The sequence below is a fragment of the Pelodiscus sinensis genome, chromosome 3, assembly GCF_049634645.1.
Source record: "Pelodiscus sinensis isolate JC-2024 chromosome 3, ASM4963464v1, whole genome shotgun sequence".
NCBI lineage: Eukaryota > Metazoa > Chordata > Testudines > Trionychidae > Pelodiscus > Pelodiscus sinensis.
In genome coordinates, this window is record NC_134713.1 from 12209012 (window position 1) to 12234553 (window position 25542).

Genomic DNA, 25542 nt, shown 5'->3' on the forward strand with positions numbered 1-25542 from the left:
TTGACAACACTAATTTGTACTGTCTGGATGATTAATGTCCCAATGATAGAGATGCTGAAATGGCGGACGTTGCATCAAACATTACATACTAAAAAGTAACTGCTGTCCTATCACTCGTTTAAAAAAAATGTATTCTGCAGTCTCCTATTGCAAACTACATACATCGAATCATAACTGGTAGATTGTTTTACAGTACAGCCGCTCCCCGAGTTACGACCACCTCCGCTTATGACCATCCGCACTTATGACCAAAGCGGTCATAAATGCAGATCCGAGTTACGAACGGCGATACGCGCTTATAAACAGCGCGGTTTCCATGTAACTCTATGGAATCCGAGTTACGAACACTTCAAGTTACAGACAAAGTGTTGGTCCATAACTTGTTCGTAACTCGGAAAGCGGCTGTAGTATGCATTATTTCATGTCTTCACACATGCACACAAAGACTATGACTGAGATGACTGCTCAGTTCTTCACATTCATGCATCTTAGTACGAGCCTGGGCCAGACCTTAAGATGGTATAGATCAGCATAGCTCCACCAATGCCACAGATCACACAGTCTGCATAGCACAACCCATAGGACTTCCTGAAAAACATTCCTAGAACGTATCTTGTACAAAAACATCTAATCCTGAAAACTATCCATGAAGGAGCATCCTCAACAATTTGATAAATTAAATTACTCTATTAAAATTGATGATTTATTTCTGAATTTGTCAAGCTTCAACTTCCAGACACTGGAGTGTGTCATACCTTCCTCTACAAGAATGAAGAGGGTATCATTAAATATTTGTTCCTGTTGTCCATGCTTATAGGCTAATCAAACCACCTCTTAATCTTCTCCTTCTCAAACTAAAATGTTTTCTAATCCTCTTATGATTCCCATGGCTCTTCTCTGAGCCCTTGCCAATTTATTAACATCCTTCTTGAATTGCAGAACCAGAAATGGACATAGGTTCTGGTATTAATGGTGCTGTCACATCCCTTGGCTTGAAGTGGTTTTTATCATATATAGTGTTTGCAGCTTGAGTCAAATACTCTTAGCACCTCCGCTACACAAACTGTTCCAGCACCCCTGTAACAGGACATGGAATTCCAGCACTCATCACGCTAATGCCAGATAGAGACATAAAAACCTCTCTAACTCCTTCTGGAGGTACACCTGTTGATACATCCAAGCCTTTTTCACCTCAGCACAATAGTGGAAACTCATGGTCACTGGATTATCCACCGTGATCCTCAAATACTTTGCAGTCCCTTCTTCCCAGAACAGAGTTCCTCAACCTGTAAGTTTGGCCTACATTCTTTCATCCAAGATATGTGTTTTTAATACAGCTAAATGTATATATGTGACAACATGGGGATTGTGGAGGGTTTTACTCCCCTTGTTATGTTGCATGTGATTTCTACTGTCCTCCAGTAACCCTGTGTGTGTGATTCAGTCTCCCTGTGGACTATACTAATACCTAGATAGTGGTGGGATTTTTGGATGTGATACACAATGGCTGATGCCCTTTGTAACTTGAGCCCAGGAGGTGGCGCCACCAAGGGACACCTTTTGCCCAAAAAGCAGGGCACAGGCTGGAGGAGGAGCCCAGCTGGGGGCTGGGACCAGGAGCTGAGAGTGAGTTAGTCCCCGTGGGCTTGCGGTCAAGCAGGAGGATCAAGTCCCTGACTTAGAGATCCCCATCGACTAATAAACCTTCTGTTCTACCTGCTGGCTGAATCTCACATCTGACTGAGGATGGAGATGCAGGGCTCGGTGACGCCTCACACCTCAGTAACCACATTCGGTTTGCTTGTGGCCTTTACTAAGCAATCCAGATCCGCCTGAAGCTGTGGCTCGACCTCTTCGTACTCTATCACTTCCCCAATTCGTGTGCCAGCTACGATCTTTATCAGTGATGATTTTACATTTTCTTCCAGGTCATTAATAAAACATTAAATAGTGTGGTGCCATGAACCAATCCTGTGGGACCCACTACAAAATCACCTATTATATTTACAATTTGACCCTTATCAGTGGCTACATTTTTAATCTATTTATTATGGCCCATATTAATTTCGGAGCATTCTAGTATTTTAAAAATCAAAATGTCCTTCACTGATAAGTCAAATGCTTTACAGAAGTCTAAATACAGGTTGAACATCTCTAGTCAAGCACTTTCAGGACCTGAGCAGTGCCAAACTAGAGAATTTGCCAAACCATAGGAGGCTGATACTGTCTAGCAGCATTACCAATATTTTCACTGCTTACTGGGCTCTTAGAAGACATTTAGGGGTAAATTAGAGCTAAATAACAGCATAGAACACCGAGAGCCAGAACCGGTGGCTGTAAACAAACTGTAAGGGATTGCAAGAAAAATTGGCTACACCCATGATAAGTGGACATCCAGCTAACTAAAATCATGCCAGACCACAGATATCGCTGGACCAGAGAGTGCTGGACTACAGAGGTTCAACATGTGTATTACATCAACCTTTATATCTTTATCAACCAAAGGTGACATCTTTTCTTTGAAAATATCAACAATTTGACAGAACCTGTTTTCCAAAAATTCATACTGACTGGCCCATATGTGCCACACCATTATCTTGCCAAACAATCATTGCCATTCCAAAAGGCTTACATGGGTAATTCTACTTATACTTCTTAAATATTCACTTTCACATTCACTTTCATCTAGTCATCTCGAACTTCTGTCGTGTTCCAAGACATGGAAAGTCAACACTAACCGTCCAACGAGTTCCTCAAACAGCTTTTAAAACTCTTGGATAGATGATAACCGAACATGCCAATTTAAAAATGTCAAATTTCAGTAGCTGCTGTTAAACACACCCCCTGAAATACTAGTGGAATGGGCAGAGTATGACTCCACTATCTGTTTCTCCCCTCCCCGAATCATGGTGACATAGCACCAATGCCATCACTAGAAAATTTTCAGTCAAGATCAGATATTTTTCTGAGAGATACGGTTCTAGGTCAAACAGGAATTAATTGCTGGAAGTTCTATGGCCAGTGCTAGACAGGAGGTCATGCTAGGTGATCACGGTGATCCCTTCTAACCTTAGACTCTATAAATGGCAGGCCAAAGGAGGAGAGCCTACAGGAATGGGCATGGATTTTTTTCAGAGATTTCTTCTCAATCTGACTGAGGTGGGAGATACGGTTCTCAAGTATCAGTTAAGACTAAGACCAGATCCTTGACTACAGAGTAACACTCCCGTGCCTTCTTGCCCCCACCAAGAGCACAGCCTTGGTGGAACATCTCTGACAGAGCTCTGGCACTTAACCACTGCTCCTTGGACGCCCAGGCTGTTTTCCATCCTGAATCTGGAAGGGTTGGTGGAGAAGGCCAATGGCGGACATTTACCCAGGCTCAGCCACTCCTCTCCTAGCCCAGTCCACTCACTGCCATCTCCTGAGATGCACACTGAGAGGCTAACAGAGCATCCTATCACCTTTTGCACTCACTAAATTCCCAGCTGGTTCAAGATGCACTGTCACTCCCCCACTTCATGTAGCTTACACTGTCATTTATAGCCCCACAGAATTTGGCCCATGAGTTGGCAGCTCTTGCTCTATGGACAAATTCTGCTTGCAGCACACTGGTATGTGTAGGGTTACTAGATCTACACCAGTGTCACAGTGCAGAATGCATAGCCAGCTTTGCTTAGATTTTGGCCCCTTTCTGTAAGAACAGCGCTTTCCATATAGAAGATGCTGGTAGAGAAATTGTTTCGCCTACTTCGCCACTCTGTCTTTGCACCAATCTCCCATTGCATGCTGACTTTGTGATCAAACTTCTGTCTGTAACAGACTGCTGTCTGAGCTCCGGTTAGTATACTGGTAACACTATCATCCTAGAGTCTGGTGTCCAAACTTAGTAGTGCTACTGGTATTCCACACTGGGGCACTGTTCTGAGGTGTTTTACACAAGTATGGATTATTTGATGTTGCATGCCCTAGCCAAATACAGGAGACTAATAGAACTAGATTGTGGGATATGGGAAATGAGGAAAGACATTTGGCCAGCTTCACATTGCAGGTCCAAACATCCGGACTGATGACTTTTCGAACCCAGATCTGAATGCTGAAAGGCTTGGGAACATCACACACAGAACAAACAGTGCACTCTTATAACTGTCAAACTTCCTAAGACAGATATTTTAGGTGCACAGTGTGTCAATTCTACCTGCATAAAAACTAACCATCTAAGAATTCCATGTGTGTGAGACACGCATATGAAATAACCCCAGTGACAGGGAACGACATTTTTAAACCTATACTCTTCATCTAGTCTTTAATGGACAGGTGGATGTTGCCATTTATCCTTCCTTCAGAAAAAAGGAACTGGTGTTGTTTTATATCATCAGGGCAGCAGATGGCACCATTGTCATTTGGAATGACCCTGGAACAGCTTTCCAAGTTTTTGTACGCCACTGTTACCATTTGCTGACTGACTGATGACTTTTCAAAGCAAGTGTATTCTAGTGACCCCTTTTAACCATAAGCCTGATCCTTATGTGCACAAAGAAGTGGCATCAGGGGTGGGCAATAAGCGCCTTGCGGGCTGCAGAGCTCGCCTGGGTTAGCCCCTGGTCAGCCACCGACACTGTATTTACCACAGCCCCTTGCAGTACTGGTTGGCTGCGGATCACTGTTCCTGGCCAATGGGAGCTGCGGGAAGTAGCGCCCCAGTCTGCTTTATACCACTTCTCCAAGAAAAAAGCCTCAGGCTTGGGTTATTAATTAGCAATAACACTGATTTTGTAGGAGAAGCCCTTTTATCTCACTTTCAGTAAAGTGGACAAATCCATTTCTGATATGAAACTACTCACTGAAGTGACAGTCAACAGCTATTCCTATTATTATTTTAACTCTTTGGTCCCTCCCTTCAAATAAAAAAAATTTCTATGCCCCTGTAAGTGTAAACAAGAATCTGTCCCAAATGAGATGGAAATTACTGGGGTTATAGATGGAGGACTAGATCAGCATGTCAAATCAACAAGATCTCTTTGGATGCTGCAGTCAGGAAGGATACTGAGACGGGAAATATATTGTCTAATCTCATGGGATTCTCAGTCAAAAGCTTAAAGGACTTGATTCTTAGATTGGAAACTAGGGAATACACCCCGGCCAACACATTATTTTACTGGGAAGAAAGAAGATATTTATTAAATAAAGCCAAACATTTTCAGTCTTAATAAGGGGGAGGTAGCTAGTAAGCTCTGAGGGCACGTCTAGACTACATGGCTCCGTCAACGTTTACTCGGCAAATGGAAATGAAACGGCGATTTAAATAATCGCCGCTTCATTTAAATTAAAATGGCTGCCGCGCTGTGCCGATCAGCTGTTTGGTGGCACAGTGCTGTAGGCTGGACACTCCGCGGTCGACATCAAAGGCATTTGTCGACCTCCCCGGTAAACCTCATCCCAAGAGGCATTACGGGGAGGTCGACGAATGCCTTTGATGTTGACCGCGGAGTGTCCAGACTACAGCGCTGTGCCGCTAAACAGCTGATCGGCACAGCGCGGCAGCCATTTTAATTTAAATGAAGCGGTGATTATTTAAATCGCCACTTCATTTCCCTTTGCCTACAACCCTAATCTACATGGCTCCGTCAACGGAGCCATGTAGTCTAGATGTGCCCTGAGAGAGCACAACTTGTATCTTCTCAGGAACATGCTACCTTCACTTTGACTTGCTAAGCAGCAGCTAACTATGCAAACAAGGAGGCTCCTAGAAATTTAAATGGATGTGCAGTATAGATATACTCACCATTACACAGGAGAGTTATCTGCAGGGCTGAAACACCAAGGAGAGACAGCGATGCTGTAAATTCTTACAGGTGGGTGTAATCGGGGGTCAAAGGGCAAAATTCAGAAAGTGAGAGTTAGACTCTTTAAGGAAAGGCTCCTCAGGGCGAGAGGTGCAAGTCTGTGACTCAGTCTCCCAAGAGAAGCAACATAAGCCCTGGGATATTTAAGCCATTTGAAACTGGAAAGCACAAGGCACTGCTTTTCGAAACAATTCTGTACCTACAGAGGGATGGATTTCCCCATCTCAAATTGCTCTGGAAGTGTGACAAAAGAGGTGTGTTCACTTTAAAAGGGCTCACGGCTGGAGCACCCGTGGAAAAAAAAAAGTGGATGCTCAGCACCCGCTATCAAGCCTGTGGATCACCTCCCCCCTCCACGGAGTCTCTTGCCTGGCACAATCAGCTGTTCAGGGGCAAGCAGGAGGCCCTGGGTTGGGAGATGGAGAAAAGGGAAAAGGAAGAGGCAAGGGATGCAGTGGAATAGGACAGGAAGAGGCAGGGTGGGGAATGGAGAGGAGTGGGGGGGGGGGGGGTCCAGCGCTGCTGCTCAAAACAGCTGTCAGGAGCAGCAAGGAAGGCTCTTTGTGAGCAGTGTATGCAGAGAGATGCTGAGAATTCGATTACAGAGGGAGGAAATGACACTAAAGGCACTATCCTGCAAGGTGCTGAATTCCTTCAATTCTTTCTCACCAATGATAAGAAGATGTGAGGCAGCTCAGCACCAGGCAGGAGCAAGCCCTTAGAGTCATGGATAGCCAGGAGATACGAGGCAGCATCCACTCTCACCCATCAGAAAAATAAGCTCTAGAAGACGTGAATCTGGCCAGTGTAAATAATTAACAGGAGATGTGAATTATTAATGAATCAGGCTGAGATCTGATTACAAAAGAGACAGAATGGCTCTTGGTGGCCTTTTTTAAAAAAAACCTATAAGGGAGAGAATATTGCAGGAGCAGAAAAAGCAATTCTTGGTATAGTATACCATGTGGTTTTGAATTTCCCAAATAGAGTTGAGCTAACATGGGAGCCACCCCTTCAAATCCAGAGTTGGAGGAGGGTTTAGAATAATAATCTACGTTAATTTGTAGGCGGCCAACCCAAAGGACTCAGAAAATAATTAAAAACAAAATGATGTCACATAAGGCAGCACATGACTAAACTAAGATCATACCCACCAAACTGATAGAGAAAGGTCAGCTCCCTCGGCTGGGGAGCGATCCCACCAGGAGGCACGATGAATAATTAAAATACCTCATATACTTGCTAATGACAGTGGTAGCATGTAACAGAGTTAGTTCTTTGGACAGCAAGGTTAGGATCTGGAACCTGATTAAACCACCATTAAAATCAATGGGTCAGAAGGGCCCTGGGAGATCAGGATGAGGGTCTGGCGAGTAGAGAAATATAAAGATCCTTGTAATCCCCAAGAGCTATCATGGATACTGCTTCCTTTGCATTCCCTGCTTTTCCCAGAGATGGCTGCCCCAGATAGGGTGAAGAAGAGAGGAGGACCCTCACACGCCCCTGCGATGGGTTAAAAAAAAAATCACAGAAGTCCCATTAGGATTGTCCACTGTTGTGCTGATCATGTCACTGATGCCTGCCTTCCTCCTCTCTGGGGCTCCCCACCACCCTGTCCTGCTGGGCCAGATCGTCTGGTCTCCCCCAGTCAAAGCACAGAGATCGGGTTATCAACCCCCACTTTAGCTCACACCCTGATTCACCCAATTCAGCTCTGGGAGGACTCAATTTGAAGGGCTCAGCACTCATGAAACCAACCCCCAAATGGGACCAAGCCCCCAAATAAATCCATTGTACTCTGTGTAAAAAATTTTTATACTGGGAAAGCTTAGAAGGTAAGGTCTGCCCACCTTACCAATGAAAGAGAGATACGCACAGTGGTTGCTCCCCTCAGGTAACAATTATATACACTAGGCTTGATAATAAATAAAAATGTTTTTATTACGTGTAAAAAGTAGGATTTAAGTGGTTACTAATTTAAGTAAGTTATTAATTTTAAATTAACAGAAATGCTTTGCTAGTCCTAATCCACTAAGAAGCTTGTTATATGCAAATTCTTACTCTAAATACCTGTTCTTATTTCAGGTAAAAGTTTCAAATCAGAGTTGATCTTTTATTCTGGCTCAGGTCTACAGTTCTTCAAAATTTCTTGTTTCCTTGTAGGGTGGGCAAGGCAGTTTCAAAAGGCAGCTGAAGAGCTAAAAAGGTGATTGCTTCCCATTGCTTAACTAGACTTAGCACAAGGTGGGAATCGTTTGTTTGCCATCCTCCATCCCCATGGAAAAAAAAAACAGGTTCAAGATGGATTCCAGCACTAGGTGGTATGGTCACGTGTCTTTTTAGGACAGTTTGGGTTCACAGGACAAACACAATCATTAAAAAGTCATTAGTTTGAGAACAGTCGTTAAATGTCTTTAGAACCACTAATAGTCCTCATTAACACATTTAGAACTATAAAACAGATCCAGACTTCATATTTCTACTTCATATACAAGAATAATACATGCACAAAAATAGGATATACTCAGTCAACAAACTGTAACTGTAAAATTGATGTTACTTGACCTGTTTTGCATAAAGCATCTTCAAGTTATGCATATTCATATGTTAATCCTCATAAAGAATGGAGGGGTCATGACTACTCTCTTCCTTTGCCCCAGCCTGCAAAACTTTATGGACAAGCCTGAAATAATGTAATAGGTATGGAATCGATAACGATCAGTGTGGACGTAAACAGGGCTTTGTCAAAAGTACCCTACAATTCCATAGGCTACGTCTAGACTGCAAGCCTCTTTCGAAAAACAGCGTCTAGACCACAACCAGTACTTTCGAAAAAGCAAGCCACTTTTTCAAAAGAGAGCACCCAGGCAGTCTGGATCCTCTCTTTTGAAAAAGTACAGTTTGCATTATATAACGCCTTCTTTCAAAAGAGCACTTTCGAAAAAAGGCGTTCTTCCTCGTAAAATGAGGTTTACTGCGGACAAAAAAAACCTGCTGCATTCTTTCCATTTAATTTCGAAAGAACACAGTGGCAGTCTAGATGCAGGGGAAGTTTTTTCGAAAAAAGGCCACTTTTTTCAAAAAAAATCCTGCAGTCGAGACACACCCAAAGTGTTTAAAAGGGAATGAGCTCACCATTTTCTAATTAATTCCGTAGGACTTTCCCATAAACTAGCTGTGTTCACCCAAGGGAGCAGACTGCACCATGATAAAGGGTAGTGCAGCCTGTCCACTCTCTCTGCATGTCAGGGAACTGGGGAATGGTATTTATGCCTTCATATGCCTCACCATTTACCCAGCTGTAAGGCAGCTCCACACCACTACAGTCAGGGCTGTGGGTTGGTGCTATGCAATCTAGCCTAATAAAAAGAGCCCCCTTGACTTCTGTGGGAATTAGTTCTTGCCTTTGCCTTGGCATATAGCCATTTTTAGCCAAGTATACCTCTGGCTCAAGCTAAAAAAAAAAAAAAAAAAAAGCCTCTTAACATTGAGGAATTTTGATAAACAGTGTGTTCTCTTGGACCATGATTGGGTGGGACATACAGGCTGTGTCTACATTGGCATCCCTTTCCAGAAAGGGATGCTAATGAGACACTTCGGAATTGCAAATCCGCGGGGGATTTAAATATCCCCCGCGGCATTTGCATTTACATGGCTGCCGCTTTTTTCCGGCTCGGGGTTTTTGCCAGAGAAAAGCGCCAGTCTAGACGCGATTTTCCGGAAAATAAGCCCTTTTCCTGGAGATCCCTTATTCAAGTAGGACGACGTGTCAGGAGGGAGCCGATCCATGGGAGGAGCGAGTTTAAAAACCAGCTTCCCACACAGACTGGCTCCCACCTGCTACCCTGTGCTGTTGCCTCTGATACTGAGGCAGAAGAGAGGGGTGGCAGCAATCCCTCTCCACTGGGGTCTGAGCTCCCCATGAACAGAGGCTGCTCCAAGGCAGCAAGGGAGGGCAGGCAGGTCCACAAAGTTAGCACACACGGAATGCTGCTTAAAAGCCACTCCCCACGCGTATCGGCTCCCACCTGCAGCCTCTCTATCAGAGGCAATAGTGCAGGGATAGCAATGGGCAAATCCAGTGCTTGTGGGGAACCAGCTTTTAAATCAGCTCAACATTGGCACCAGCTCCCACTCCCTCCCCTTGCTACCTCTGATACGGCCCCACTCCTCGGCTGATACAGAAGCAACAAGGGGGAAGAATGCGTGTGGTCGACAAGATTAATTGATAAGCCCAGGCTTATTGGTTAATCGTGTAGTCGTCTACACATTGACATCCCTAGCATAGATTCCTGTATTTCTTTGCTTTACAGAGTCTTCCTTTCTTTTCAACTTTTGAAAATAATTTTGCCCCCTTGCTTAATTTCTCTCTCCCTTTGCTATTATTTATCACTGGACTTGGTAACAATATAATTTAACTCTGCACAAGTACTGTTTGATTAACAGGTGGTAGGCAAAATAAAAGGTGTTCTGTACTAATTTAAAAGCTGCCTTTTAATTGCAATTTACTTCAGAAATAACTACAAGCCTACTGCACTGTACATAGTTCAAACAGAATGTAACCTCTACATAAATGATGCATGTCTTCTTGTAGCAAAGGCTGACCTTCATATGGAAACCTTTTCCTTGGACCAGAAAATAGATCCTAATCCAGCCACACATCCTGATATCAGTAATGGTATTAAGATTGGGAACAGCTGCTGCATTAACTGCATTAGGATGGCTTTACTGCACTTTTGATAATTATCAACGATAAAAACTGATATTTGTTGACTTTCTATTTAGGAACGAGGACTCCCTTGAGTCTTCTTTACCAAAGAAGCAGGACAAAAAAAGAAAGAATGAGAAAAAAAATATTGCTCTCAGTGGAGATTAAAATGGTCTGAGAGAATGAACCAAGATCCTTGCTATAAATCACACACATGAACCTCTTTCCATTTAGAAGATTCAGTTATTTTAGTTGCCTTCATCACAACTCAAGGAGTTTACTTCTTTCTTTAACACTGCACTGGGCCAACATTTTTAGCATTTAAATGCAAAAAGTATATCTGAAAGTCTAAGTTTATTGCGGGTATTTATTCTATCTGTGGTCAGGCCTCCCTATGGTTTTGCTTGAAGTCAGGAAAAAGCTATGCCTCTCCACAGATGCCCTGGCTAGAGAGGCAACAATGCAGAAACAATGCAGGGCATGAGGTGTAAATAGTACCAGTTGCTAGTAAACTTAGCCAAAATATGTCACCGTTGAATATTGACACAAAGCACTATAATCCAAAACTCTCCAAGCTGGTGAGGAATAAAAAGGCATAAAGTTATACTGTAGATTATAGCAGTATTTTTGGTTGTTTTGCTTTTTATCTTCCCAGAAGGTTGTGTTGTACTACAGTCCTCTGACAGACTCCGCTGTGATCTAGCACAGTGAAGACATTGTAAGTGCATCGAACTTCTCAATTTCATACAGAATTATGTAGAAGTCCAAACAGCCAGCAAAATACGTTCCCTTTCAGAGTAAGTTCTTGGCAGTTCTCCATCTACGTGCTTGCTCTTCACTCTTGTTAATAGGAAAGAATACTCCAGCCCCAAAGTTCCAATCCAGATCCTAACTTCCTCAAAGATAAGGGATGTTCAGATCCAGGGATTTGGATTAGCCTATTAGAGAAGGGAACCCAATTTCAGAATTGGGATATTAATACTAATTTCCACAAAGTTCAGAAGTATTTGGATCAGAGCCATCTCCACTGTGTATCCTGGAGTGTCCCTTATGCTACAGCAGACACAGAACTGGGCTGTAATGAATGTAAAGGGGATTCTTTAGTGAGATCACCTTAAAGTTCTCTAGCTCATAGATTAACACAACCTTTGCTTTCTAATGTCAGTACACAGGGTTCTCCTAAAGCTGGGCATGGACTCACCAATACATATGCACCTCGTTATTTAAAATGCTGCACCTGCTTTATATGACCCAAATGCATAGGCGTCTCCTAGTTGTCATTATGGTTATTTATATTGATTGGTTCTCTCCCAATTAAACTTCTCCACGCTTTTGTTCATGGTACAGTGAACACTTTCTGCATGCCGCTGAGCAGGGCATGACCACCGAAAGCAATGCTAGGAAGAATGTTTCCATGGCAGCTTATAAGAGAAAAGTAAGTTTCCAAATTTAAAGAGGACTGACTTGCGTGTTCTGGGAAGAACATTAATCAGTCCATCTTCATAAAATTAGCAACGGCTATCTTATAACTGCATGCTTTGAAGCATCATTCCAAATTTCAGTGACAGAAATTACAAGTCTACCTTTGACCCAATTGATCTAGACCCAGGGATATTTTCCCACCCATGGGAAGGCACTTTTGCACCAAAACACCCTGTAAGAGACTCAAACTGCCACAGAAATTTATAGTAACTCAGACATTTTTTCAGGCATCTACCAAGAACTATCTGCCACTGTATTAAGTGCTGATTGCAGAATTAAAAATAATAATAAACACCCTTACTTTTAGAAATATTTTCTAAATTAAGCATTATTGTAAAAGTGTTTGCCAAATTGAGGTGTATTTGAAATTTTTTTATTAATTTCCACGTCAGTAGGGTAGCGATGAACAGGCATTTAACCTGCCTAGATTGTAGTAAGCCTAAAAGGCCTCAAGATAGCAAGGTCTTTTCTGTAGGAGAGGAACATAAGAGATCTTTTTGACAAGGTTCTCAGATCAGAAAGCTGGACAGTTGACTTGGCCAGAAAGTGAAAGCAAAATTAGCATGGCTTTCTCTTCTCATTTACTGAATGATCCTGCCCGTGAACGGGAATGACAGGAACACAAAGAGCAGGCTGTAGGCCATCTAGGAAACAGAATGCCAGTCGCAAACAACAAAACCTTTTAATTCACAGGGAAATTTATAACTGATTCAGATAAGAGCAAAAGACACAGGCCCTGTGTCTATAAAAACCTAGTTCTCTTTGGGCCCTCTGTAAATGGCTTTGTTAATGGAGAGAATGTAAAAATGAGGAACGTCTCAGTGAGGTTTCCTGCAGCAAACGTCCCTCTTTGGGCATAGGTATTGGAATTGTCAAAGGACAGACTAGGTCGACAAAAGCATGAAGATACCAAAACATTTCTCTCTCTATCAAAAAAGAGAGGATTTTTGTGACTTGGAATCATTCCACCACTAACCTTTCCAACCACGTCAGCTCCGTTCTAGAGCTAAGCAGGCAGCATTACCCCAGAATATATGACATGCCAACGAAAATCCAAAACTCACACGTTGTAGGACTGTTGAGACAGCTGTCCACACTAGGGACATCAAGACCAGTGCACATTTGATAGCTCCCGAACTACTGTATGCCAGGGTTCAAATAAATGGCAAGTCTCTGGATATGCATGAGACCAGCCCTGTGTTTGCCGAACACAGGGACAAAATAGTCTTGCAACTGACCCTAGGATCTATCCCAGAGGATTCCCTAATTCCAAAAGTGGGCACTGAGCTGATTCTTTAGCAAGGATACCAGCTTGTGATAGACAGGGCCTGATGGGAGACGTGGGAGACACAAGGCAGTCATCTGTAGAAATAAAGGAATGAAAGGCTCCACGAACTAAAATCCCACCTGCAAGAGGTTGCCAGAGAGTAAAATTTCTGGGTGCTGTATAAAGGTGTGGCTACTCTCCCATGGGGCGCTTAATATTTTGTATCAGCACAGATTGCTGGGAAAGGACTTGAATCAGTAGAGATGGTGGAATATCAAAGTCATTAAGGCTCTTGATGGATTGTAGAATTCAGAACAAGAAACATCTTTTGTTTATACTACTGGCAGGTCAACGCTATGAGCTGTATCCTTGGGGGCAGCGATCAATCTAAAGATGCGGTAAGTCAAGCACCGATCGCTCTCCCCTCGACTCCAGTACTCCATCTCAAAGAGAAGCACAAAGGGAGTCAATGGCAGAGCTTCTCCCGTTGACACACTGCTGCAAAGACACTGCAGTAAGTGGATCTAAGTACATCAACTTGAGTTACGCTCTTCACATAGCTGAAGTTCCATAACTTAGTTCAATCTATCCCTCGTAGTGTAGAAAAGCCCTAAGTGCCTAACAGACAAGGGCTACTGAGGTCTAAGATAGTACACTTTGGTCTCTAGACTCTTGCCTAGATGGAGAATAGGATGGGATTACACTAACCTAGGATTTCATAATGAAGCTACGAGCCATGAAATGATAAAGGGTTAGGATTACTTTGCCATTCTGCTTCGCTATTACCCTTCTGTGCAGGCATTGTATAGAAAGCTGCCTGTACAGTACACTTCCTGTGCAGGAGAGTTGGGTTTTTTTAAACCGAGTGATGGAGCAACACATTCATTCCATGTTGTGTTCTGCTATAGTCCGAGTACGTGAAAATCCCAGACAGAAAACATCCCACCATTTCAAGTGGCAGTTTCTGATAGCGTTATCACACCAACAGACAGACAACCTTAAAAGGTAGAAAAAATGAAAGTAAAATAAAGTAACAATAAGTGTACCAGGAATCCAGGAATGGAGCCTGCATTCCATTCCAGCCTGGGAGTGGTGACTTCATCTTTGCTGGGGTGACTTTCCACAGAGCCCAGGCCTGAATCCTATTATTAGTACAAAACAAGTGTGCCACTTCCTAAAAATAATGATGACTCAACACCTAGAGGCTCCAGTGATGTCATACAGCCAGAGAGGTTCTGGGTTTTCAGAGACTGTTTTTAAAATCAAGTAAAAAGTACAAACAAACACACGCGCAAAAATTGTCTCCCAGCATATGCCTCTGGAGCCAGACCTATGGCACATAGAAGCTAGGACACATTCCATTCATTATACCTAGTCACACTGGCTCCACTCTTTGCTTGAAAGGAGCGCTGCCAAAGCAAACCTCAATTCATTTCTATATGATCTTTATTGGAAAAATAAAACCTCCTACTTCAGTTCCAGAAAGAACACTGTGATTTTTTTTTTTATATAAAACACAGAGGCAATACAGAAGTTCAGCGTTTCAATGCACTTTGAATATAGATAGAAGCTCTCGAGGTAAAGCTTGTATTTTAATCTTGGCAGGATCAGGACCATATGTGAACAGAGATGCCCTGCCCTGGGCTAGAAAGGTTCGCTCAAGGTATGATATTTAGCTGTTCCCTATGCTGCTCCCCCAAAATAATGATAATTCCATGGGAACTACAATCCTGCTTCATCAACTCAGCTGCACTCTTCTCCTTACCCCCGACACCCCACACGCTCATTATAGTTTGGGATACATTTAAATTGTTATTTACCTCCCCAAACTCTCCTCTCCAATCACAGATCAGAATCGCCATGATGAGGAGAGCACAAAACACTTCCTGCTAGTTCCTATATAGATCTCTGTACTGATTCAGAGATGAAAACCCTCTTCTCTCTCACTACTATTAAATGAACCTGGGAAAGGCAAATCTGTATGCGTCTCTGTAGCTAAAGTTGCATAACAGCAACACCGTAATGACCTACATCGACAAGACCTGATCCTCTCCTTGCACTAGCTTTTCCATCAGTTTCTCCTCTTCAGCTCCTTTGATAGCACTACTCCTGATTTACGCAGGAAAGAAAAAATAGCTGTGGAGTCGTTCAATGACTTGATCAAACAGACAAGCGTCTGTTCCTTCTCTGACCATTTTACATTGCTAAGGCATCTCCAAGATTGGTATTTAAGCATAAAGCACATCCTGAAGCTTGTTAAACTACAACTATAAAGCATCTTAACAAAAGAAAATAAATATCTGCTTCCATCTATATTTACCAATTCCAGCCTAATGGGAATTGTAGAGTCAAGTTACAGAATTCCCACAAAGGAGGGGCTTACAAGGAAAACACTAATACACACAGTACAAAGAAATGCTGTTGTGCTAAACAGAAAGATCAGGGAATGGAAAACTCTATGGTTACACTGAGCAATTAGCTGAATTAGAAGCAATACACACACGTCCTTAAACAGTAATCAAAGTCATGCCCTTTGGCTTCATAGCACAGCTTTCTTATCAGGGACAGGAAAGGGGCAGCTCCTCTCATTCAGCTATTCTAGCAGCCAGAAATAACAGGCCCACTTCTACCAATCTTACCCACAAGTTGTCCCATCAGTGTCTCACAAGTGTGCAGTGACTTAAACCAAACACGTTTAAGTTACTTGGGTTGCGTGCCATTTCCCAGGGTGTGGGAATGTTGTTACTACTTTTCATTCATTTTCTGGTAGCAAAATGCCACATGCCCCGGCCAAAAATCAAGGCAGCTTCTTTGTGCTGATCACTGCACAATCAGAGAATAAAAGACAGTCTCTGCTACAAAGAAATGAATCTAAAATAAATCACTGGAATCTAAAAATAAAAAGAGTAACTGGGTACAGCATAGACTGGGAGTCTGAAGACCTAGGTTCTGTAGCTTTGCAACTAATCAACTGAGCAACCTTAAAAGCAACTCACTTCACCTCTCCGTGCTTTTTTGTTCCTTCTCTGAAACTGTCTTTTCTAAACAGATTGAAGACTGGGTACTTCAAGTCTATATTTCATATGAAAAGTCTTGACATTAACCCTGTCATGTCTATACGTACGTTGTCCATGGAAATTCTCAGCACATACATGTTACGTGCTCTTCTTCCCCACCTATCCATCCACCAGGAAGTAGTTCTCGGGCAATATTTTTTTCCCCCGGTATTCAGATTTCTTTGCTTTCCAAATTATTTCTAGACTAAGGACTCAGTTCTGAGCCAAAGGCTACTCTATTACTGTAGTGCAGCCACTCACAGAGGAGAGCTTTGTGCATTTATAACCTCAATTTTCCTCTCCTCGGCTACTGTTGAGCAAGCAGTCACTTCTCAAAAAGGATCCTCCAGCTCAGAAAGATCTGTTCTATTCTGGTATCTACAAAGCCTTCTCATAAGATGAAGAGGGCCAAGGGCAGTAAAAGCAGCAGTGATTCTGCATTCAGAAAAAGACACTGCTGTGAAGGGTCTGTAATCAAATATTGGGATCAAGTCCAATGGCTCCAGCACAGATTTATCTTTAACCATCCTTCTCCCAGCCAGGCAGCAATTGTCAGTAGTCCTTAGAATAAGATAGTCCCCAAATTTAGGTCACATTTAATTAAACCAGAAGAGATTGCTCTGTGATGGATCCAGCCCTAAGAAAAAAGGAAAGGAAAAATGCAGAAGAAAGGAAAGAACCATACAAAATGTAAGGGAGATAGGTAAGAGAAAGCAAAATAGAAGAAACTATTATGAAGTTTCTTTTGAGGTAGGGAGAAGGTATTTGAATTTTTGGTAGCCACAATTTAGTTATGCAACTCTTTTCAACTTTAGACACCCACAACCACCATGTGATAGGTTGCAGGAAAGAGATCCCTGGTATGAAGAAATGTATATTAATCCTTCTATTTGGTTTGTTTTACTTTAAACAAAGAATCTTCCAAACTACCATGTGTTTATAAATATAGTTTGCCTCAAGTGCTTTCAGTTCCAGGATAAATCATCATTGTATTCAACTGAGTTGTTTTTTTTAATCGTCAGTGTGACACCCTCCTTCTCCTCCCACTCCCTTCCTCCTCCCCCCCCCCCCCCCCACCACTGCGCCACAGGCTAAAATTATTATATGCCATGTACAGCTAGAACTTAGATTTAATTAAATAAAAATGTTTTGGCAGGAAGCTCATACACCAGATCAAAACAATACTTTACACTATCATCTTTCTCTAGCTCTGTTTTGTAAAAACCCATTTGTACAGACTCCTACCCCCCCCCCCCCAAAATGTGCTTCAAAGAGTAGCAAAGCCATTACAATCACACTGCAAGAGTTCTCACTCTGTCTGTAGGGGCTTGTCTTCACTTACCCTGAAAGCAACACTCCAGAGATTGACCTTCTAGGGTTCCATTTAGTGGGTCTAGTAAGGACCTGCTAAATCAACTGCTGATGGTTCCCGGTCAACCCCAGTACTCCACTAAGTTGTGAGGAATAAGGAAGTCAACGGGATAGTTTCTCCCATCAACCTCCCATACTGGGGATACCACAGAAATTCAACTTAAGGTATGTTGACTCCAACTATGCTATTCTCATAGCTGGAGTTATGTATTTTAGGTGGACTTTCTGATGTAGAGTATGCCTGGCCTAAGATACATAACACTTAATGCATATATAGTAGGTATAAAAGTTACATCAATGAGGTTTTCATAGCAGGCCACTGTACTATTGCTATAAACTAGACTGAAAAGCAATACTGCAGGGTATAAGTCTATTAGCAGCACTTATTAAAATACCAAAATCAACCTACAGTTACTTTAGCCTAGTAAGGGTACAAGATTTTATATCGAAATCACGTCTGTTCTTATCCTGCAGTAGTAGTTAATAATAGAAAGGATTATGAAACTCAACCAGCTGGGAGCATGAGTATTTGTTCTAGGGAAATCAAGTCCCTTGGTACACATTTGTGTTACTTGGAAGCTGTAGCGTAATTCTATCTGGACTGACATACAGACTGTGAAATAAAAGATGAGCCACTACTTACCTGTAAGCCGAACTCCTTAATCATCCATAGTTCTCTATAGAGGCACGCTCCGTCTCGCTGATGTGTACATGACATTGGACCCTCTAGCTCCAAAGCTGAGTCACCATTCGTAAGTGTGACGGAGCGCAAACGCCCCGCCACTGGGTGGCCACTGTGGCGGGGAGCCGTGGCCACCCAGCCCCGCCCCCACGTCCCTGCAGCGCATGCTTGCACCAGACGCCGGGCGCTTTAAATGCCAACGGCGCAGCAAGCAGAGGAGGGGGGGAAAGGAAGGTCCTCCGAATTGGAGGGTGAGGGGGACCCGGGTGCTGGGGAGAACCTGCCCCCCCTGCCAGGCGGGGAATTGAAGGGGACACCCCCGGAGGGGAGAAGATGAGCCCCTTGGCTGGGGGAAGACCAGCCAGTGGCAGCGAGACAACACGGCGAGTCATCACCCGGGGAAGCGGTTGGCATCCCAGAAGGAGACGATCGGGACTCAGGCACACAGTGGTGAGTGGGGGTGGTAGGAAGCAGCCCAGGGCGGACAGGAGCCCGCGTGGTTGGAGGGTTGAGGAAAAGAACTTCTCTCCAGTCTTAAAGGGTCAACGTTGCAGACCCATCAGGCCCTGGGCTGCTCCCAGAGGTTAGGGCGGGCCCGGGGGTGAGTGGCTCTGAAGGACCAGACCGGGAGCAGGTACGCGCGCGGGGGGGGGGGGGGGAGGGCTGTCAGGACAGAAGCATTGCCTTCCAACGTCCCCCCAGACGACGACGTAACCCTGGGGGAGACCCCTTCCTTCCCCGGATGGGGGCGGGTAAAAGGGGCACCCGTGGTGCGCCTCCAGACAGTAAGACACACTTATTACTCTTGCACATTTTCAGAGATTGCTGTGCTTTACTCAGTTATGTTACCACCAATTTCTTTAGTCACTAAGCTATCAGCTAAACCAGGGCTACTCAACACGCGGATCGCGGGCCACATGCAGCCCGTGGCATGTTTGTTTGCAGATCATGGTGCAGTTTGGGTTTACACAGGGCTCAACACACGGCCCATGGGTGGGAGCCAAAACAAAAAAAACAGTCAATGTAATGGTCTTCTGTAGATACGCATTTTAGTAGTTAAATTTCTGGACTGTCGTTGCTCATTAAAACTGCTGTCATATGGCTGGAAATTGGGTAAATATTGCATTTTATTAGTAGCAGCAGAACTGACGTAAATAGGGCCTGCATGTTGTGTAGTCGTGCCTTAATCTTTGTATTCATGCCCATCAGTGTGAAAGAAGCTATTTGCGTATATGTTTGCAAGTATATGCAACCATATTTAAGTTGCGGCCCTCAGCATGTGCTGTGAGTATCATTGTGGCCTCCAGGGCTTCCCAAGTTGAGTAGCCCTGAGATAAACAGTAGACTAGTCCAGCTTCAAAAAGGAGACAGAGCAATTCAGTGTGTCTAAAGGAAACTTTCAAGAGATACTGATTATGGTTAGAAGGAACTCATCTTTCTGAAAAGGCTCGACCCAAAGATCCATATTTGCTTCCTCCTGAACACCTTTTTACTCTGCCAGAACTAGGTAAACTAACATGCCAATCCTGCAACATACTTTGTGCCCTTAACTCCCTTTGAAATCAAGGCTGAGATTTTGAAAGGTATTTTGGCATTGCTGTGCTTAGCCTAAATGTCATTTGCAAAAGGGATTTAGGAGCTCAGGAGCCAAGAATCCCACAATAGGATTTTCCCTCCTAAGTCAAAGAGCAACCAATCCCCATCATCAGCATCTCAAGATGCAAACAGGGCAACACCCTGCCAATGCAGGCCAGCTGCACATATTCAATAAACAGTGGTGGATCTCCTGGCGACACCACTCAGCAGAGCATGATGGGGATAGTTGCTAGTGCAGCTGCCTCTCTATTAGGACCTAAGATTGCACAACTCTCCAAGGTTATTATTTAGGGTTTGTAGAAGACCGCTGGTCACTTTAGTGCCAACCTAGTTGCCAGCAGGAAGTAGAGTTTGGATTAAGGATGTTAAGAGGTGGGTAACTGACAACTGTGTAGTCAACACAATCTGTACCAACTACATGATTAGTTGATATGGTTCTGCAGTTGAAATGTAGTAAGAGCCGCTTGGTTCTTAGTACATTTAAAATGCAGAGCTGCAGCAGTCCCAGACTGGCATGAGTTGCAACTGAGCTGAGCTTCCTTAGTTCCAGCTCATGCCAGGTCCAGCAGCCCCTGTCCTTGGCCAGCCCCGGCTGCCACAAACAGAGGCTGCTCCAGCAGAGGGGGAGGGCAGGTGGCACCGCAAAGTCGATGCTGGGGGAACCAATTTTAAAGCCGGCTCCTCTCGGCAGTGGCTCCTGTTTCCCCCACCTTGCTGCCTCTGATACAGAAGGAGCAAAAGGGAGGGGGGAGCGAATAGTCCACTCGACTACCTAATTAGCACAGTCTAATCGACTATACTTTTACATCGCTATTTGGGATTCCACAGTAGATCATTTCTTTATGTTGCAGAGATTCAGGATATTCCTTCCTACTTCATGTTATTCACAGTGGATACACAAGACATCTCACCTTGAAGAAAGATGTTAAAAAAAAAAAAATTACCCCAAACAAATAGCAAAGCTATACACAAGTAATAGGACCTCAGCCAAGAACACTGGCCAGTGCCTTTAGCTGCAAGTCTGCTTCTGCATAATCCTTCATGCAGTTGATTTGCCTGGGAACAAATCAGCCAGCCTAAAGCCATACCTTTCCCACCACCGCACAGGTTCTTTGCTCTCCATCCTAAAAAAGCTTTAGTCCTGCCCTTCCAGTTTTGTCCAGGTGCCTCTCCAAACCGTTTGAATGAAAGCCCATGTTCACTGCAATCATCTCATCAGATTCTCCATGCAGAAAAAGAGAGCTTATGTGTAGCCACTCAAGTAACCTTAACTACCAGGCTGAACATCCCTGCAGCAGCTAGCCAAGCCTAATCCCAGATAATTATAGAACCATATCGGTTTTATTTTAAAACCAACCCCCATCTAACAATATCCCCATCTGTTTCCTTAGAAACAAGAATCGCACACCTCCTGCTGAACGTTTTTCAACCCCAAATCCTGCTGCTCAGCCACCAAGATTCTAGAGGATTTTAAAGGGTTCCAATTTGGGTATTTAAGTCTAATTGTAGCACTATAAATATTTTCAAATTTCCACATAACCAGCGTAGTTGTAGATCAGCAAAAATGAAACCAAGAGGGAAGGGGGGGTGGGGATTTTTTCCACATTGCCTGGTGAGAAATTACTTCAGATTAGAATTTAAGACATTTATAAGCAATACAGGAAAGGCAGTGACATTACACGAATGAGTTACCAATGAGCAGGAGAAACATTCTTTCCTGTGTTTAACTTTGCCACCTCCACCATGTCTGCAGTGATGGTTGCTATGATCCGTGAGCCCACAAGTCTGGTGAGATTTGCAGAAAGTTAACAAAACCAAACCCTTTTCATGCACAGCAGTTGGCAGGCAAGTTTTATTTAACAGAGGGATGTTAGCTATCAGGTAATTGTAGCAGAGACAGCAGCGCAGGGTGGCAGGGGAGCCGGTCAGTGAGAGGAGCCAGTTTAAAAACCAGCTCTGTAGGAGAGGCAGCAGCACACAGCACCAGACAGCCTCTACCCACTGCAGGCCCGGGCATCACTGTGAGATGAGGAGCAGCCTCTGTCCGTGGGGCGGGGCTGCTACCGCCCTGTGCTACTGCTTCTGATACAGAGCTGGTTTTTAAACTGGCTCCCCTCTTGGGCCGGCTCTCCCTACCACCCTGCACTGCTGCCTATGATATGATTACTTTAAAAAGTCAAATATTGGGGCAGACGGTTGTTCTTTTCCCCCAAAGAAGACTCCTAAAGTGTAGGCTCCATTTCCCTCATATGGGATGAACATTTTTTTTAAAAATCCAATAAAGTAAAAACAAGCATTGCACCATTCAAATGTTAAATACTTTCCATAGTTCTCATGTAAGTGGAAAAGTAACACCATACCTTACTGTCCTCGCCTTCAAACACAGACTGGTGGACATTACAAGCGAAGAGGGAGTTTGGGAGATCATTGAAATCAGTTATTTCATGAAAATCTTCCTCTGCAAAACATCTCTTTATATCCTTGTCTCTGTCTATGGAGTAGAGCAGGAAAATTCCCCCATCCTCTGGAATACAGCTATAGTGACCAAGGCCTCGCATTCCAAGGAAATACGATTCTCCCCTCATTCCTAATGGCATGAAGAAAAGATGATTGTTAGTCTAGAAGGCTTTTACACTATGCACACAAATCACTCCAGGAATTCTTAGTCCAAGAACAGAGAGTTGAAATCAAGCTCAATTTGAAGTCACTTTGATTATACAGCAATGCAAGAGCCAGGACATTTCCATCAACTTCAATGATGTCCAAGCCAAAGTTTTAGGGCTATTTCTACATTATAAAGTCATAGAAATGAGGGCCAGAAAGGACCTCAAGAGGTCATCTATTCCATCCTCACACATTGAAACAACTTCAAGTATTCCTAGGCCATCCCTGACATGTGTTTCTCTAACCTGTTCTTAAATACTTCCTATGAGGGAGATTCAGCAACCTCCCTAGTTAAGTACCAGAATTGGTTAACATTCCTTGCAGTTAGGAAAATCTTTCTAACATTTAACCTAAATCTCCCTTGCTGCAGAATAAGCCCACTACTTCTTGTCCTGTCTTCGTTGTTCTCCATGCCCAATCTGTCCTCCATATAAACAGTCCTTAACGTATTTGAAGATTGTTACCAGCTTCCCCTCTCAATCTTCTTCTCTCAGGACTAAACATGCCTAGTTTTTTTAACCTTTACTTATAGGCCAAGTTTTCTAAACCTATAATTTTTTTCCTCTGGACTCTCTCCAATTTGTCCACATCTTTCCTGGAGTGTGATGCCCACTTCTACACTTTATCAAAATCATTTTCAGTGTTAACCCTGTCCTCCAAAGAGCTTGTGGTCCTTTCTACCTTGGTGTCATCTGCAAATTGTTTAGGCATACTCTCCACTCTGTCATCCAAGGCATTAATGAAAATATTGACTAAACGAGATCCAACCACGTACCAAATCATGCTAAAATTCTAGGACATGTTTTTAACTTTAGCATATTTTAATAATATTCGTTATCATAGCACATGTCAGCCTCAGCCATGGCTCCAATTATGCTAGGTTGTACAAACATAAAACAAAATGATGGTCCTTGACCCAAGGAGCTTACAATTGAATTACAACTCAAAAGACAACAGAGGGACACAGAGAGATTGAGGAGAGTGCAAGAAAGTAAAGAGTCAATGTCAGCCAGCAGGATAAACTGTGGTCTCAGCACACGAGCAATCTAACTACTGTAAAGTTGATTGTAGGTATCGTGGCAAAAAGGAGCTTAGAGGAAGGACTTGAAGGAGAACAGTGAAGTAGCTTTCTGGATTTGTACAAGGAACTCCTCTAAAGCATTAAAGGCAACAAGGGAGAAAGTATAAAGGTGCTTGTTCAAAAGTTTAACAAGTGGAAGAGTGATTCTGGCATCATCAGCAGATTGGGTGTGGAAGTCAATTCTTGATATAGAATAGGAAATGAGAGTGACAATAGGCCATGAAGGGCCTTGAAAGTAAAGACATGGTTAAGGTCCCCTCCAAAAACAAATGGTCTTTTGACTAGGTCAAGGGATAAATGTGCTGTAAGTGGGAATCCAATGATGGTGCATGTAGTCTGGACTCCAGCTAGACAGATGCAAAACTTCAGTGTGCTAGTCTCTTACAATGTTTTTCCCCCTTAAACACCCTTTCAAAAGAGCGGTTGGTTTGCAAGCCAACAGTTTTCAAAACTGATTTAAAAATGAAAGTTCTCTGATCATTCCAAATTGCAAAATCAAAGTCAAAAAGTTAAAGCTCCTTAACAAAAAAAGGTTTTATAGAAAGGAAAGCATAGGTGCAGACTTCCCTGTCTGCCCCCATTCCATCCCTTCCTCCCATCCTGCCCCATCCCACCCTGCTCCACCTCCATTCTACCTCTTGCCCCAAGTCCCTGGCTCCTCTCCCCACTCCCATCCCCAGTATGCTCCATTCCTATTCCTTCCTCTCCCCTCCCAAACACCACAGAACACCTACTCCACAGCGGGCAGGAGGAGTGGGTCAGCAGGGCCACTGGCAGGAAAAAGGCACTTAGGGGGGAGCACTTGACTGCAGGCGGGTGCTAAGGACGCACTAATTTTTCCAGTCTCAGATCACCCACCGAGTCAGTGCTTGCGGTTGAAAGAACAGGGCATTTAGCTCAGACAACAACCTGCGATTCTACTATATCCAAACAGATTAAACTGCAGAAGTTAAGGTTTGCTGTAGAATGCATGTCCTGTTGTTCTAGGCTAATGAAAGGTGCGTCTACACAGCAGGGCATAACTTGAAATAAGCTACACAAATTGAGCTACATCAGCTGCATAGATTATTTTGAAATTGGGAGCGTCTACACAGCCCTTATTTCGAAATAGCGCACTCTTGCTCTGACTTCCCTTACTCCTTGTCCAATGAGGGTGACAGGAGTCAGAGTAAGAAGTCCTCCAGCTTGACAGTATTAAGACATTATTTCGAAATAGCTGCCTGCTGTATCGATGCGGACTACGTTATTCCGAAATAATGCTAGTTATTTCAAAATAATGTTGCCGTATAGACATGCCCTAACACTTTCTTTAGAGGAGTATTAATGAATGGCGGGGGAGGATATGCTTGAGGAGAGGGCTTTGGATCAGGACCCAAGAGGATGCATGCAGATGAATAATGGTCAGATTACCGAAGACAATTAATTACAAACAAGTGTTACAGGCCAATTTTTCTTTCCTGAAAGGAAGTGGTTAGAGAGCTCCATTTCCATAGTTTGTTCAACTGTTTCTGATTTGCCTTGTTTCCTTGCATACTCCTTGCTGTTCCTTGTTAACGTCTGTAAATACTTTTGCAACTAAAACTCTTAGAGCTACATTCTGCCCAGGATTATACCGTATTTTCCGGCGTATAGGGCGACTGGGCGTATAAGACGACCTCCTATCTTTTTAATTAAAAGATAGGGTTTCATCTTATACCCCAGCGCCCCTCCGCCTCCTTTGCTCCCGGTGTCCCTGGTCTGCTGGAGATGGTCCCCAGCAGACCAGAGGCACCGGGAGCAAAGCCGCAGC

At 43.5% G+C, this 25542-nt stretch overlaps 1 protein-coding gene across 1 annotated transcript in view; it reads right to left on the reverse strand.

The window, feature by feature from the left end:
• Positions 1–25542, reverse strand: part of RCAN2 (regulator of calcineurin 2) — a 154435-nt gene that overhangs the window by 116370 nt on the left and 12523 nt on the right. Inside the window, exon 2 of the mRNA XM_075923385.1 lies at positions 22369–22595. Within this exon, the coding sequence (XP_075779500.1) occupies positions 22369–22593 (225 nt within the window). The 5' untranslated portion in view covers positions 22594–22595. The remainder of the gene's footprint in view (positions 1–22368; positions 22596–25542) is intronic.